At 34.0% G+C, this 15,590-nt stretch overlaps 2 protein-coding genes across 2 annotated transcripts in view; one reads left to right on the top strand and one right to left on the bottom strand.

Annotated features, from left to right (window-relative positions):
• Positions 1 to 15,590, bottom strand: part of LOC140745835 (facilitated trehalose transporter Tret1) — a 45,998-nt gene that overhangs the window by 24,246 nt on the left and 6,162 nt on the right. The window contains exon 2 of the mRNA XM_073077757.1: positions 2,153 to 2,355. Coding sequence (XP_072933858.1) covers positions 2,153 to 2,267 — 115 coding nt within the window. The 5' untranslated portion in view covers positions 2,268 to 2,355. The remainder of the gene's footprint in view (positions 1 to 2,152; positions 2,356 to 15,590) is intronic.
• On the top strand, positions 6,116 to 12,040 carry LOC140745730 (uncharacterized). Its single transcript, XM_073077624.1, has 2 exons — positions 6,116 to 7,219; positions 11,869 to 12,040. The coding sequence occupies exons 1-2, from the start codon at positions 6,350 to 6,352 to the stop codon at positions 11,956 to 11,958; spliced, it is 960 nt and encodes a 319-aa protein (XP_072933725.1). The 5' UTR covers positions 6,116 to 6,349; the 3' UTR covers positions 11,959 to 12,040.

Genomic DNA, 15,590 nt, shown 5'->3' with positions numbered 1-15,590 from the left:
TAAGTAGGTACTTACATGCAATTTACTTTAAACATTACAAGTTATCAGTAAAATATGCGATCACTGACTTTAATTGTCCTTAATTTTTTTTTAAGATTAAGTGTATTAATATACACATATGCACATGTTACTGTTGTTATTATTCCTACATTTTAAGGTGTGGGTGTTCGCTATGGTTCTTCTTCAACCCATACCTGTACCATCGTTAGGCATGGGTCTCCTCTCCGAATGAAAGGGGCTTAGCCCGTGGCTAAGTCTAATGACGAAAGAATTTTGACATAAAATCATCCTTATCCTTACTAATATTATAAATCCGAAAGTAACTCTGTCTGTCTGTCTGGTTGTCTCTTCTTCACGCCCAAACCACTGAACCGATTTTAATGAAATTTTGTACAAAGATAGTCTGCAACCCGAGAAAGGACATAGGATAGTTTTTATACCGGAAATCTCACGGGAACTAGGGATGGCGATCTAAGATCGACTAATCGGAGAATCGATATTTTGGACCCAAAACATCGATTATTTCAATTGATATTCGTAAGGATTGAATCGTAAAGTGTGCATTTGATCAAGTGATGATCTTTAGCAAAGTTGAAGGTACGAATTTTCAGTTTTATGTATGTTAGTATGTTATATTATTTTCTTTTAAACGCGGGCGAAGCCGCGGGCAAAAACTAGTATAAAATATTTTCAATACAAATACATCACTGTGTAAAAATGTCAAGACCCTAAATTAAACCAATGGTAGTTTTTATACATCATTGGATTAAATCCCATTTTGATCTCCAATTTTCCTGAATAAAGTATTTTATTTCTTTCTTCACCAGTTTTTGGGATACTAACACACAGAAACTGAATTTTTATTTAAATACAAAGATTATGTTTTAATCGCCTCACTTTCATACTTATCTTAAATAAGATTAACAGATTATGAAGTATTAGCCTACCAACATTTTTATGATCTACTTATCGCGTCATTGTTCAAATTCGACCACAATAATTATAGAATAAATTAACAACATAATATTTTCGAAAATCTAAGATTTTTTTATTGATAACACAATAGTTCGTCGGAAAGTATTAAACGAAAAAATAAGTTGACGTTGATGAAAAAAGTTTTAAATGTAACTATTTTGTGCCTATTTATTTATGACTAGCTGACCCGGCAAAAATTGTACCGCCTCAAAATCTATTTATCAAATATATTTCATATAAAATATAGCCTATGTTACTGGTGGATAATGTAGCTTTCGAATGGTGAAAGAATTTTTAAAATCGGTCCAGTAGTTTTTGAGCCTATTCATTACAAACAAACAAACAAAGTTTTCCTCTTTATAAAAAATAGTATAGATTTATAAATGATTAGTATTACTATCCTTAACCCCTCTACCTGTAAAACCCATGCCCAGCAGTGGGACAGTCAGCCCAGTATTGGGTTCACCACTGCAAAAATATTTCTCTACAAATATTTTAGCGCGAAATATGTTTCGCGGTTGTAAAATCATAAAGAATATTTTTTTATTATCGTGTATCTTATCAACAGGCAAAGGTTAGCTTTGTGCGGTCAAAGGTTGATAGATTATTTTTTGTTATTATTAAAAGCCCTTGTTAATCAACCCATACAATTTCTTTAGTTTATATTTTATAAAATTAAATTTTAAATTTGTTATTCCTTGTTTAATTTTGATTAAGATATAATTATATTATTATTATTTATATTGTGTTATCTATATATTAAAATAAATAATATTTTTAATTCGTATTACGCTTTATTTATTTAAATTACACATTATGATTTCTTAATTCATTCCAATTTTTTTTATTCAATTTACACTGATTAAATAGCAACATATGTTTCAATACTTACAATTTTTTTATTAACTATTTAATTTCAAATACTTGCACTTTTATTCATTTATTCGCACCTTCACTTATTATTTTTATTTAATTATTTTTTATCACATATTTTTTATTCATTTCCGGTTTATAAATTAACAAAATGCGCGCGAAAGTAAACATCACTAAACAACCACAGATAACACACCATTATTTGTTTTTTTTAATTTTGCACAGCGAATTTTTTTCTGCCAATATTTTTTATTAACAATTATATGTATATTTTAAATTAAATAATAATCACTTCATTACATACCAGCACCGGCGATGACGTATTGCCGCCACAGCTGTCCTGCCTCCATCCTGTGCGCTTGTTGGTTGACTGGCGTGCCGGTGCCTACCGGGTCGTACGCGTAACCTCTATCGTCCATACGTGACGTAGCGTTACGCGGTGATACGTACGATTACGTATAGGGTGCGATGTGGTTCTTGGCGCCCGAACGCAGATATCTGCCAAATCTGTAAAGATTTCATTTAGTTTGTTATTGTTTATATTGCAACTTGCAACCGATGATGTTTGTTGTATTTGGCGTGATAAAACACAGGCATTGTGAAATATTCCTATATCAAATTATTCTGGGAATAGTGGAATAGCACAATAGTAAATCAATAACATTTATTTAAAAAAACATTATTTGGCGGTTTATAATGTTATATTACACTTATAAAATTTATGAAAAAAAAGTTTCTCAAAGTTATGATGACCATACTAGCGATATTGCAATTGAAAATCATAGATGTATGAAAATAATAATCTTTTTAGCTACATCCTATAACTTTTATTTGTTTCTTAAAATATATACTACTGCGAAAATAAAATTATTTATTTTCGCAAAAATTACAACGTCACGTCAGTATAAAGATATTTGTACTGTGACGTCACTCTTCCTTACAATGTGACCTTATTATTAAAAATTAAAAATCAATGTAATTAAGTCAGCTGTTCCACGGACGCCATATTTTGTTTTACAATAACATCATTACCGTAACTATTATTGAAATTATTAATTACAGTATTATTTAAATTTATTACATCTGCTCGTTAAATGTAATTAAATGCATATTGAGAAAAAGTATAATTTTAAACACCTAGATAAATATTTTCAGTTCATATTTTTTCAAGGCACAACACAACACTTCGCTATTGTGAGTTGATATTTTTTTATAATATAGGAGTAGCAGACGAGCATGCCGTCCACCTGATGGTAAGTAGCTACTGCCGCCCATGGACATCTGTAATCAACCCCAGAATTAGATATTCCTTCCTGAGGTCGGCCACAGATGCGCCGCTACCACTGAGTACTAAGCTTGAACGCCTCGGAAAAGTATATCTTCCTTACCACACCCTTCAAACCAGAACACAGCAGCGTTTAACACTGCTGTTCAAGGGAGAAGTAGATGTGGCAGTGAGCCGCCGGAGTCGAACCAAAAAGAGGTCTACCACCTTCAAAGAATATAGAAATGAAGTATAGAATTCAAAGAATAGATCAATAGAATAGAGAAAGGTATGGATACTTGCACTGGTTATTAATAATGTATCTGTCTAGTGTTTTATTTATAAAAGGTATTTCGACATTTGAGAAATTCTCCTACTAAACTCGTAAATTTTCGATGTTTAGTAGGTAAAAAATAGATACATTATTAATATCAGCCGTTAGGGACCAACCATTGTCGGATGTTTTTAAGATCCTCTAAAGATTTCGTCATTTTCGGAACATTTGACTATTTTGAGATGCAATTAATATCATAGATGGTGTTATTTGTAACAGGCATAGATTAGTAAAGATTACTTTTTTACGCAACTATTTCAATTCTCAAAACTGGGTACATTTTCTTGTTAGGAGTGAGTTTTTTTTTTATAATATAAGAGTAGCAGACGAGCATGCAGTCCACCTGATGGTAAGTGGCTATTGCCGCCCATGGACATCTGTAATCAACCCCAGATAGGATTAGATATTCCTACCTGAGGTCGGCCACAGATGCGCCGCTACCCCTGAGGACTAAGCTGGAACGCCTCGGAAAAGTTTGTCTCCCTTACCTCACCTATAACTATAAGAAGTGATGACAATATACCATTTTTATAATTTTATCTCATTCTCATCAGGAATCAGGTTTAACGATTTTCCTTGTGTGATTTTAGCGTGGTTTTTAGTTTTTTAATTATAATTATTATTAAACATCAACAAGAGTGATCTATATACCAGTTTATTCTACTAACGCCCGTTAATAAATCTATCCAAATCTTCGGTACCAAAGATCGAAGATTGACAATTTCTAAAGGGCAGAAATTGATAAATTTAGATAATTAGTCGAAAATACATAGTACAACGATATAATAGAACAGTAAAACAGGTCGAAATCGAAATACACAGTGGCACATAAAAATAAAAATGATGCCTATTTACTTATGTAAGGTGATTATTCCTGAAAGACTATTATATAATAAAATATTCAATAACAACTCCATTCTTTATTTTCTCCGACAATCCATTCTACAAAATCTTACGCTCTAAACAATATAATATCCTTTTTTTATAGTTTCCCACTAGATTGCTACTGACCAGCGATTAAATAGACACTTATTAACGTAAAATATTTAAAAAGAATTGTTATAAAAATTTACCCTTACTTACGAATATTTGGATTAATTACACTAGACAAAACGACTGCCTACATTTGCAAGTGTTAGAAGTACTAAACATATGCAAAGAAGGCTTTCCTTATTATAATACAAGTGGCAAGGTTTCAGGAAGAATTAAAATGGTACTCTAACTTATGACCCGTCATATTGTGCTATTTCCTTAGCCCTCGCAATTAAAAATAAAAGGAAACAATAGTTTCTCTCCGAAATAAACTTATCATATTTTAAAATTAATCTAAATATATATAACTCAAAGGTGACTGACTGACATGGTGATCTATCAACGCACAGCCCAAACCACTGGACGGATCGGACTGAAATTTGGCATGCAGGTAGATGTTATGACGTTGGCATCCGCTAAGAAAGGATTTTGATCAATTGTACCCCCAAGGCATAAAATAGGGGATGAAAATATTACTACGTAACGCGAGCGAAGACGCGGGCAAAAGCTCGTCCGTCATATTGAGCTATTTCCTTAGCCCTCGCAATTAAAAATAAAATGAAACGATAGTTTCTCTCCGAAATAAACTTATCATATTTTAAAATTAAATTATTCATGTAAAGGTATTTTAAACTTTACGATTATGTTTTTTCATTTTATCATTGAATAAATAGGGATAATAAAAATAAAGTGAGTATAATCCGTAGATAAAAAATAATATTATCTGTCTATGCATTCAAAACAACTTTATTTTCCTAAGATCATATGCACATTTGCACGATAAGAAAATACTAATCGGTTTTTGACATAGTTATCTGTGATATTGAATATTGTCTCTAGAATTTGAAGGTAGAAATCTATGTGGTGCGACTCCGACGGCACCACCGCCACACCTACTTCTATTTAAAGCAGTGTTAAGCGCTGCTGTGTTCTGCTTTAGAGGTTTTGGTAAGAGACATACTTGTCCGACCTTAGTAAGTAAGTAGTAAGAATCTAATCCTATCTAGGGTTGATTACATATGGGTAGCAGTAGCTACCTAATTGGTAGACTTAATAATTGATTAATTTCTACTTCATTATTATATATTTTTTTTTATTTACTCTTTATTGACCATATTAAAAACAGTGTGGTGCAAAAGGCGGACTTAATGCTAAATAGCATTTTCTCCCAGTCAACCTTAGGGATGTGCAGAAAAATAGAAGGCGGTAAAAATTTAAGAATTATAGTATATACATGGGGCTCTTAAAAAAGGTGCAAAAAGAGCTCTCCTTCAAAGCCGGCGATGCATTGGCGACTCCTCTGGTGTTACAAATGTCCATAGGTTCCATTGACTACTTTCCATCAGGTAGCACGTCTTAATCGTAAGCTCAAATATAAAAAAAATGTATTTATATTAATTATATGCTAATAATTATAATCCTTAGTTGTATCATTGTCTTTACTAACATTTCCTTACAATAATGCAAATGATTAATGTATTGTCTGTAACCTGTTACCAACTACTCAATAGAGTTACAACGGATATGTCGTATTATAGTTGATCTGTTTATTAATAATTAAATATTTACATTGTGATTATTACTATAATTATTGATTAGCATTCTTAATTATTTTGTAAGTTATTTAGTCATTGTAATTGGCATTTTATATTTATTTTGTATTTTTAAATCTAATTAGTCGATATTTGACTCAATGATGAAATTATATAAATAGGGTAGAAGATTATTACAGAACATTCGAGATACGATCATTGTGTAGGACGTTACTCTGCCCGAGCAATATACGGTGTGTCTAAGAATCAACTCTGCGTTTCATTGTGCATAACCCACGACTGAACAGCTAACAATTTCAGAAGTGGGATTTGCTCACAATGTCTGGACCATATCTTGGCGGTTTGGGACGACGCAAACGCAAACAGTGCTACTCAAGCTCAAGCTCGGAAGATGAAAATAGTGCTAATTTTTTCTCGGAAGCACGACAAACGAATAAAAAGAAGAAACGACACGTGGCCCCCAGCGATGCCGAAGTAATTCCTAAATTTCGGCCGGAAGACAGCAACAGCAACGTAATAGCGTGGCTTCACAAAATTGACCAGCTCGGCGACGTTTACGGCTGGGACCCCATTGATCGCACATTTATAATGCAACTGCGTCTACGTGGCTCCGCTCGAGAATGGTACGACGATCTCGAAAACTACGATCTAACATGGGATGAGTGGAAGCAGATGTTACGAACCGCATTTCCACGATCTACTGACTACGCCGACAAATTGGAACGTATGCTGGCGAGGACTAAAGAAGATAAGGAAACTATGACGAAGTACTATCACGAAAAATTATCCTTGTTGAAGAAATGCGACATCACCGGTGAGGACGCCATTTCATGTATAATCCGGGGACTGCCTTCTGAATTGATAGCCAACGCTAAAGCCTACAGTTGTGAAACTCCTGAACAACTTTATTATGGCTATCTGTCCTCCTTGGAAAATTACAAACGAGTGGAACCATATACTAGCCGAAAATCCGTGTGGAGAAGAGGAGCCAGCAATAGTACACCAACTTCAACGACAACCCAACAGCTGCTGTCGAAGATATGTTACATGTGTCGGCGGCCGGGTCACGAGGCGCGGGACTGCAGACAAAAGGAGCGCTGTGACAATTGCCGACGCAGCGGGCACACCACTGCGGCTTGCTGGTTTGGTGCCGGGAGTACCGGGACATCGCGACACCAACCACATAAGGTTAGTCAAATATTATGCATTACCTACGATATTTATGCTGATATATACAAAAGAACAGTGATAGTAAATGGACATCGACTTAGAGCATATATAGATACTGGCAGTAAAATTAATGTACTCTGTGTGTCGCAAGTTGAGAACTTACAACTTAAAATTGAGCCTAGCGTTGTTATTATGAAAGGTTTTGGTGGAGCACACGTAAATTCACTGGGTTCGTGTCGCTTAAATATTTTGATAGATGATGTACAACTAAACGGTATTGTTGAATTAACTAATTATATAGCATCTGATATCGATTTATTAATTGGACAAACAATGATTAATAGTAAAAATGTTAGTTTAGTGACATCGGCATCTGCTACACGTTTTGTTCAAAGCCAAGATGTACAGAATGTATTTACAGACTTGAATCTAGAGGGATCTGATTTTCTTATAAAGTTTCCAGTTTATTTAAAAAATAAAGTTATAATACCTAAACAAAGTCAAGTATATGTAGAGGTCTATGTTGACTGTCAGGGAATTAGTGTAAAGGAGCACACATTTTTAACGAATACAGTATGGGTACAGTTAGGAAACATAACCTATTTCATACCCTCGGCTACTATTAACAAATATCATTCTCATTTGAAAGTTATTAATTTGGGCTGTACAGATGTAGTATGGGGGGCTCATAGGTTAATAGCTAGGGCAGAATTAGTGACAATACCGGTGTGCAATAATGAGTCTAGAATACTAACTATAGATAGTTCGGAAAGGGAGAATATTAGCATAAACTTAACTGACATTGAGAAGGGTCAACTTAGTGATTCGGAAAACAAACAACTATTATTACTTTTAAACAAATACGGTCACTCATTTGCTAGAAGTACCAAGGACTTAGGTTGCACTGATCTTATAAAAATGCACATTCGAACATTTAATAACCAGCCTGTTTATTGCAAACCTTATAGATTATCACATAAAGAAAACGAAATAGTAAACGGAAAAATCAAAGACTTATTAGAGGCAGGTATAATCAGGGAATCCATGTCCGATTATGCTAGTCCTGTAGTTTTGGTTAAGAAAAAGGGTGGGGACTTTAGACTCTGTGTTGATTATAGGGCTTTAAATTCTAAAACTGTAAAAGATAGGTATCCTTTGCCACACATTGAGGATCAGGTCAATAAGCTATCAGGTAAATTCTTCTTTACAACCCTTGATCTCGCTCAAGGTTATTATCAGATTAGTCTTGATGAAGATTCAATACCTAAAACTGCATTCGTAACTCCATCAGGTCAATATGAGTTTTTAAAAATGCCCTTCGGGTTGGCTAACGGTCCGGCTGTTTTTTCACGGTTAATACAGATGACACTAGGTAGAATCGATCAAAACATCGCTTTGTATTTGGATGACGTAATGTTGCCTACAACAACTGTGCAGGAAGGTTTAGTGTTGTTAGAAAAAGTCTTACAATTACTGACACAGGCAAATTTAAAATTAAATCTGAATAAATGTTCTTTTCTAAAGCAAACTGCAACTTATCTAGGCCATGAAATCTCAGCTGGAACGATACAACCAGGCCAGGCTAAGGTTAAATGTGTTGCTGAATATAATAGACCACGAAACGTACACGAAATTAGGCAATTTATTGGATTAACGTCGTATTTCAGAAAATTCGTTCGAAATTTTGCTCAAATTGCTCGCCCTCTTACCTTACTTACTAAAAACGATGTAAAATGGTATTGGGGCTCTGACCAAGAAAATGCTTTTAAAACCCTCAAGCAGCGTTTAATTGAAAAACCAGTCTTAGCCATTTACAACGCCGATGCTAGAACAGAATTGCATACTGACGCCAGTAAAGTAGGCTTAGGTGGTATCTTTTTACAATATCAGAGCGATGGTAGCTTAAAACCCGTGGCTTATTTCAGTAGGGTAACTACTAACGAAGAAAAACATTATCATAGTTACGAGCTCGAAACACTTGCTGTCGTTGAATCCCTCAAACGTTTCCGAATTTATTTTACAGGCATTAAAGTTAGAGTTATTACTGATTGTTCGGCCTTAAGAGCCACCCTTGTGAAACGTGATTTAGTTCCTCGAATAGCTCGTTGGTGGCTCACTATTCAGGAATTTGATATTGATATTGAATATAGGCCGGGCGAACGCATGAAGCACGTAGATGCATTAAGTAGAAACCCCGCGACTAGTACTATACTCATGATTGACAATTCCGATTGGCTAATAACTTTGCAGTTACAAGATGACAATATACAAAACATTATTACTAGACTACGCGATAAATCAGATTCAAATTTATCTGCAAATTACATTGTTAAAGATAATATACTTTTTAGAAAAACTGTTGCTGGTGAACGTTTTGTGATCCCAAAGTTAGCTAAATATGGTCTATTGCAAAAACTTCACGATCAAATAGGACATCCCGGATTTGAAAAATGTGAAAGTTCTATTAAAAGTCAATTTTGGTTTGAAGGGATGACACGATTTATAAGGAAATATGTTAATTCATGCTTACAATGTGCATTTAATAAGGGCAATTATGGTAGGTTGGAAGGCGAATTACATCCAATTAACAAGCCTGGAGTACCTATGCATACGTTGCACGTAGATCATTTAGGTCCTTTTGCTAAAACCCGTAAGGGAAACACCTATATTCTTGTCATAATCGACGCTTTTACTAAATTTGTATTCGCTCGTCCTGCTAAAAATTGTAGTTCGGTAGAGACTATTCGGTTGCTAAAGGAAATTATCATGCAGTTTGGTTATCCGGTTAGAATAATAACAGATAGAGGTAAAGCTTTTACGAGTAGATATTTTAAGCAATTTTCTGAAGAAAATCAATTTAAACACATTTTAAATGCAATAGCCAGCCCTCGCTCGAATGGTCAAGTAGAACGAGTTAATCGCACATTGTTAAATGGTCTTAACACTATGTCCGAAAGCGAATGTACGTGGGACAATAATCTAGATGATATAGTTTGGGGAATTAATAACGCACCCAACGCCACTACTGGGTTCTCGCCATTCAATCTTATGTTCGGTCATAAAAATTCTAGATATCCGTCCTTTCCTTCAGATGCACCTTCTGTCTCTGAGACTCAGCTAAAAGAACTACAGGCTAATAGGGAAACTGCTAAGCTTCGGATTGATAGAAATATGACTACCATGAAAAGACAATTCGATAAAAAGCATAAAAAGTGTATTAAATATACTATAGGTCAATTAGTCCTTTGGAAAGGTGGTGTAGCTAGGGATGCAGTTACTGGTGTCACTAAAAAATTAAACGGATTATACACAGGTCCCTACAGAATATGTAAGGCAGATAGCTCAATAGACCGATACACAATCACGAGTATAAAGGGCATGAAAGGGTACAAAAGGTTCGATGCCATAGTACGTGGTGAGACTCTACGGCCATACAAACCTACTATGTCAGAGGATGATAGTTCAGACAGTGACCGAGAGGTAGATAGGGATGATCTGATTGATCTTCTTGAAAGTTAATTGATATACATTTATCAGTGTTTGATTTCACAATTATATTCGATAAATAACGTGATCGTTACAGATGTGTGATTCTTAATTAAGTATTGTCAATGAAGTATAGTATGCATTTAAGTTACTACATTATAAAATTGTAAATAACTGTTTCTCCATATCCTACTTATAAACATAATTAAATAACACTTTTATTAAATATATTTTACTTTATTACTGAAAATATTTACAATTATAATTTAAAAAAATGATAACTTATATAACATACCTAATAACTGGTTTCATTATAAATTAGCCATATGTTTGACCAAGACGAAATGAGTTGATTATAATTAAATTTACATTAAATTAAAAATAATAAATTAAACTATAACTATAAAATAACTTATTTACAAAATTTACATGTATACACTTTTATTTTTGTGTTAATATTAGTAAAGACAGCTAAGTGATCAAGTTTATGTAAGTAAGGAAAGCTGAGTGTTCGAGTCCTTAAATCCTCGTATGAACAGCTATGTGAACCAGTTTACATGAATATAGATGGCTATGTGATCAAGTCTATCTGTGTGAATATATTTTCTATATAGACGGCTGTGTGATCAAGTCTATCTGTGTGAATATATTTTCTATATAAAGACGGCTGTGTGATCAAGTCTATCTGTGTGAATATATTTTCTATATAGACGGCTGTGTGATCAAGTCTATCTGTGTGAATATATTTTCTATATAGACGGCTGTGTGATCAAGTCTATCTGTGTGAATATATTTTCTATATAAAGACGGCTGTGTGATCAAGTCTCTGTGTGATTATATTTTCTATATAGAGACGGCTAGGGGATCAAAAGTCTATGTAAATAGGGTGTGATTATATTATTAAACATGTAGACTGTGTGTTTTAGTAGACAGACTGCTTGACATATTTGATACAAAGACTAATGCAATTATACAATTCATTCTTTATTATATATACAAGACTTTAGAAAGATGAAAATAACTGAATTGAATAAATCTCAGTGGCTTACATGAATATCATTACATACCTGCTGCAGAAATAAAAAGAAAATAAAACTACAAATGAACAATCTATCTATTAATTAAGTCTTTAAAATATTCGTCACGTAATAAGTTACTGCTGAATCTTATTTCCATTTCAGGTCTTTGGTGTCAGCTCTGAAACACAGCAGAATGCGAGCCGTGGGACACGGCCTACACAGGATGGCCGAATGTTACCAACTACTCAATAGAGTTACAACGGATATGTCGTATTATAGTTGATCTGTTTATTAATAATTAAATATTTACATTGTGATTATTACTATAATTATTGATTAGCATTCTTAATTATTTTGTAAGTTATTTAGTCATTGTAATTGGCATTTTATATTTATTTTGTATTTTTAAATCTAATTAGTCGATATTTGACTCAATGATGAAATTATATAAATAGGGTAGAAGATTATTACAGAACATTCGAGATACGATCATTGTGTAGGACGTTACTCTGCCCGAGCAATATACGGTGTGTCTAAGAATCAACTCTGCGTTTCATTGTGCATAACCCACGACTGAACAGCTAACAAACCATTACACATCTGTCAATACAATACGAATGAAAAACCAAATGATTTATTTACTGTACAAACAGGAAATTGTAGAATGCAAATCAATGTACGTTGTTGTACGTTGTTGAAATAGTAGGTTAAATGTATTGTTGTCCCTGTAGTTCCGGGACCAGAATAGGGCTACGGTATCCCCTGCCTGTCGTAAGAGGCGACTAAAAGGGGACTTCCGGGGTTGCGGGTGGCGAGAGTGGGTGCTCGAACCGTCCAGCAAGCGACCCCGGGAAGGACAGCGGTTTGTGTGGTCGCATATCATCGTACACAACAGATGATGTGGCCAGTTTTATGCTCACCAGGGTAGAGCCCGACAAAGCAAGATGCTTAGGGACTCCGGTTGCGTTCCTTTGCAGATCCCGGAGTCCTCAACGCAGTGTCGAGGATGGTCACCGGGTGGGTTTTAGTGCGGTAAGAATCCCACATAACCCCGTGTCGCTCCCACGGCACCAGGTAACTTTTTAAGGTTTCCACGTTAACAAAAAAATTAGACCTACCTACCTACCTACCTAATGGTGTCCACCACAGATACAAGTATAAGGACACAGGGGCCGTGTGTCCATAGGGTTAAGGGCATAAATGGGAATTAGAGGATATAAGTAGGGCCCCGAAAAGTCAATGTATTTACACGCCAAGATTTACCTACGTTTAACAGTTCTAAATTGAAATGTTGACTATTCACTTATAGTCCGATTCATAATTAGGTGTCCAAAATGTAAACAACGGTGTTGACCTACCAAGAAAATACGTTTCAAATGGTAGTTTCTTATTTTTGACGATATTAAAGTAATAAAATAATAATCGAAATAAATTAAGATCAATACACATTTTCCAATATTTATATTACCTCAATTTCGTTCCATACAGTAAAAGTAATAAAAACAAGGTTTATAGTAGAAAATTTAAATGTGATAATGGTAGCACAATCGGGATCCAAAACAATTTTTGTGCCGCCATTTTTAAGTTTTTTTTGAGTTTGTTAAAGATTTCGTCTCTTTTTATTTAGTTAGGGTTTACAATACCTGTAATCGCATTTTGACAATGACATTTTTGCTTACATTTTGGACATCTAATTATGAATCAGACTATACATTATTTCTATCCTAATCGGGCTTCCCAATTCTTTTTTGCTCAAAGGACCCTACATTGCTTAAGACGGTCCTGTCCTTATGTCATTAAAGAGATTATGCTATAAGGCTGAAATAGGCGCAGTGAAGCGCTGCTGTTTTCTAGTTGAAAGAGTGCAGTAAGAGAGATATTTATACGAGACGTTTCAAGTTAGTCCTCGGGGATAGCAACGCATCTTTAGCCGATCTCAGGTAGGACTCCAATCCTATCTGGGGTTGATTATAGTTGTCTACAGACAGCAATGATTTATTTACTGTACATAGGTACCTACATCACATTATTTACTACTTAAAAACTGCAATTAATATTTAATAACAATAGACACTTGATACCTACTATGTATGTAACAAAAATGTATTAAAAGACATTAACTTTGATAAGTAAAATAGATAGATACGTCGCCGCCTTGAAATTCGATGAAGCCACAAAACGCTGATTTGTCACCTCTTGGCAAATAATAAACATTTTTAGATAAAATGTAGGTATAAATAATGAATACGATGTAATTTACGTAATAAATAAATAAGTATTTCAAACATTTTAGAAGCATTATAGCAGAGACGTGGCAAAACTTTATTTAGGCAATTCAATTCTCAAAACTGGGTACATTTTCTTGTTAGGAGTGAGTAATCTTTACTAATCTATGGTTGTAACATCAGCTACATTAACATAATTGACAGTGAAGCTCCTGTCAAAATCTGTTTAAACTGTTTCGGGATTAGTTGTAACAAATACTAGATTTATTTAATATAGATAATCAAGAGTGTCAAACATTATAAAACCATTCTTAAAATCGAAAATAATTAGAACCATTTAACAGCTAGTAAACGTCGTTTGAAACAATAGTAATGGCGCGAAATATAAGGATAGTCGTAAATTAGTATTCGAGTCTTCAAGGTTATTGCGTTTTGAGATGCGCGGGCGCAGGACTGATCAATTGAGTGCCTAAATAGTTTCCTGTTTATGTTCTATTTCCGGTCTATCGATTTTCCTACGAGGAAAGGTATTGTTAAGGTCTGTCTAGGTCTTATTCTAAGCACTCGTCAAATTTTAAATTGAATGTCAATAGTTGACATTGAATGATGAAATACCTTGAATTGATTGTTTTTTTAACACAAACTCTTATTAATTAAAATCTTTAAGAACTAAAACATACACTGTTTCGAGTTGTTAAACACATAACAGTTCTTGCTTAAAAGCGATGCAAAATTATGTTTCATAATTATGTGATACGAATCGTTATCACTAAATAACTACAGAGAACATAAGCAATATCTTTTACAATGGGGGAACAGTAAAGTAACAATTAAGTAAATATAATAAAGAATCCACATTTCTTACATATTAATATTTTTTTTATTTTTTACAAACTGACGCCCTGATTTGATTTGTTAGCGGGAGTTTTCCTTTTGCGTACCAAAGTGACATTGCTATGAGAAAATTTATAGGCGCACAATAGAACAGTTTTAATGTGTAACGAAAGAACTTGCAATCGAAATCGTTTTGATACAAACTGACATTTAAAGACTAACTTGTAGTTATAATACCTCAAGTTACCCATTAGAACATAACACAGCTGAAGTCAGTAGGGGGTTTTATTCCCTAAATGGCTTGGTAGGTCAAAATACACATATTGAAATTTATATGTAACTAGCTGACCCGGCAACCTTTGTACCGCCTCAAAATCTATTTATCAAATATATTTCATATAAAATATAGCCTATGCTACTCGTGGATTATGTAGCTTTCGAATGGTGAAAGATTTTTTAATTTGAGCCTATTCATTACAATCAAACAAATAAACAAAGTTTTCCTCTTTATAATATTAGTATAGATTAGTACTTTGTAATACAAGCTCAAGCCAAGCTCAAGAGTTTAACCCCCTCTGCCCTCTGAAAATAAGGACTTGCATAGTGAATAGGTAGGTATCAGATGCATTTTGATGAATATTAAATGTAATCTTAAAAACCATTTTATTCCTGTTAGATAAAACGTAAAATCTTTCCACGTTCAAGTGTTTTATCGTGTAATGGAGATATTTGCGCAATATAATATGCAGTCTAGTGCATTTTATATGGAGGACGCCACTCCTGCCAAGTGTTTGCTTTACTTGACATTGTAACAACGCAATGTTT

This window comes from Epargyreus clarus, unplaced genomic scaffold (assembly GCF_041222505.1).
Source record: "Epargyreus clarus isolate Ecla_fem2 unplaced genomic scaffold, WU_Ecla_fem_2.2 ptg000002l, whole genome shotgun sequence".
In the NCBI taxonomy this organism is placed as follows: Eukaryota; Metazoa; Arthropoda; class Insecta; order Lepidoptera; family Hesperiidae; genus Epargyreus; species Epargyreus clarus.
The sequence above is the reverse complement of the archived record's forward strand: the minus strand, read 5'-3'. Positions and strand labels throughout refer to the sequence as shown.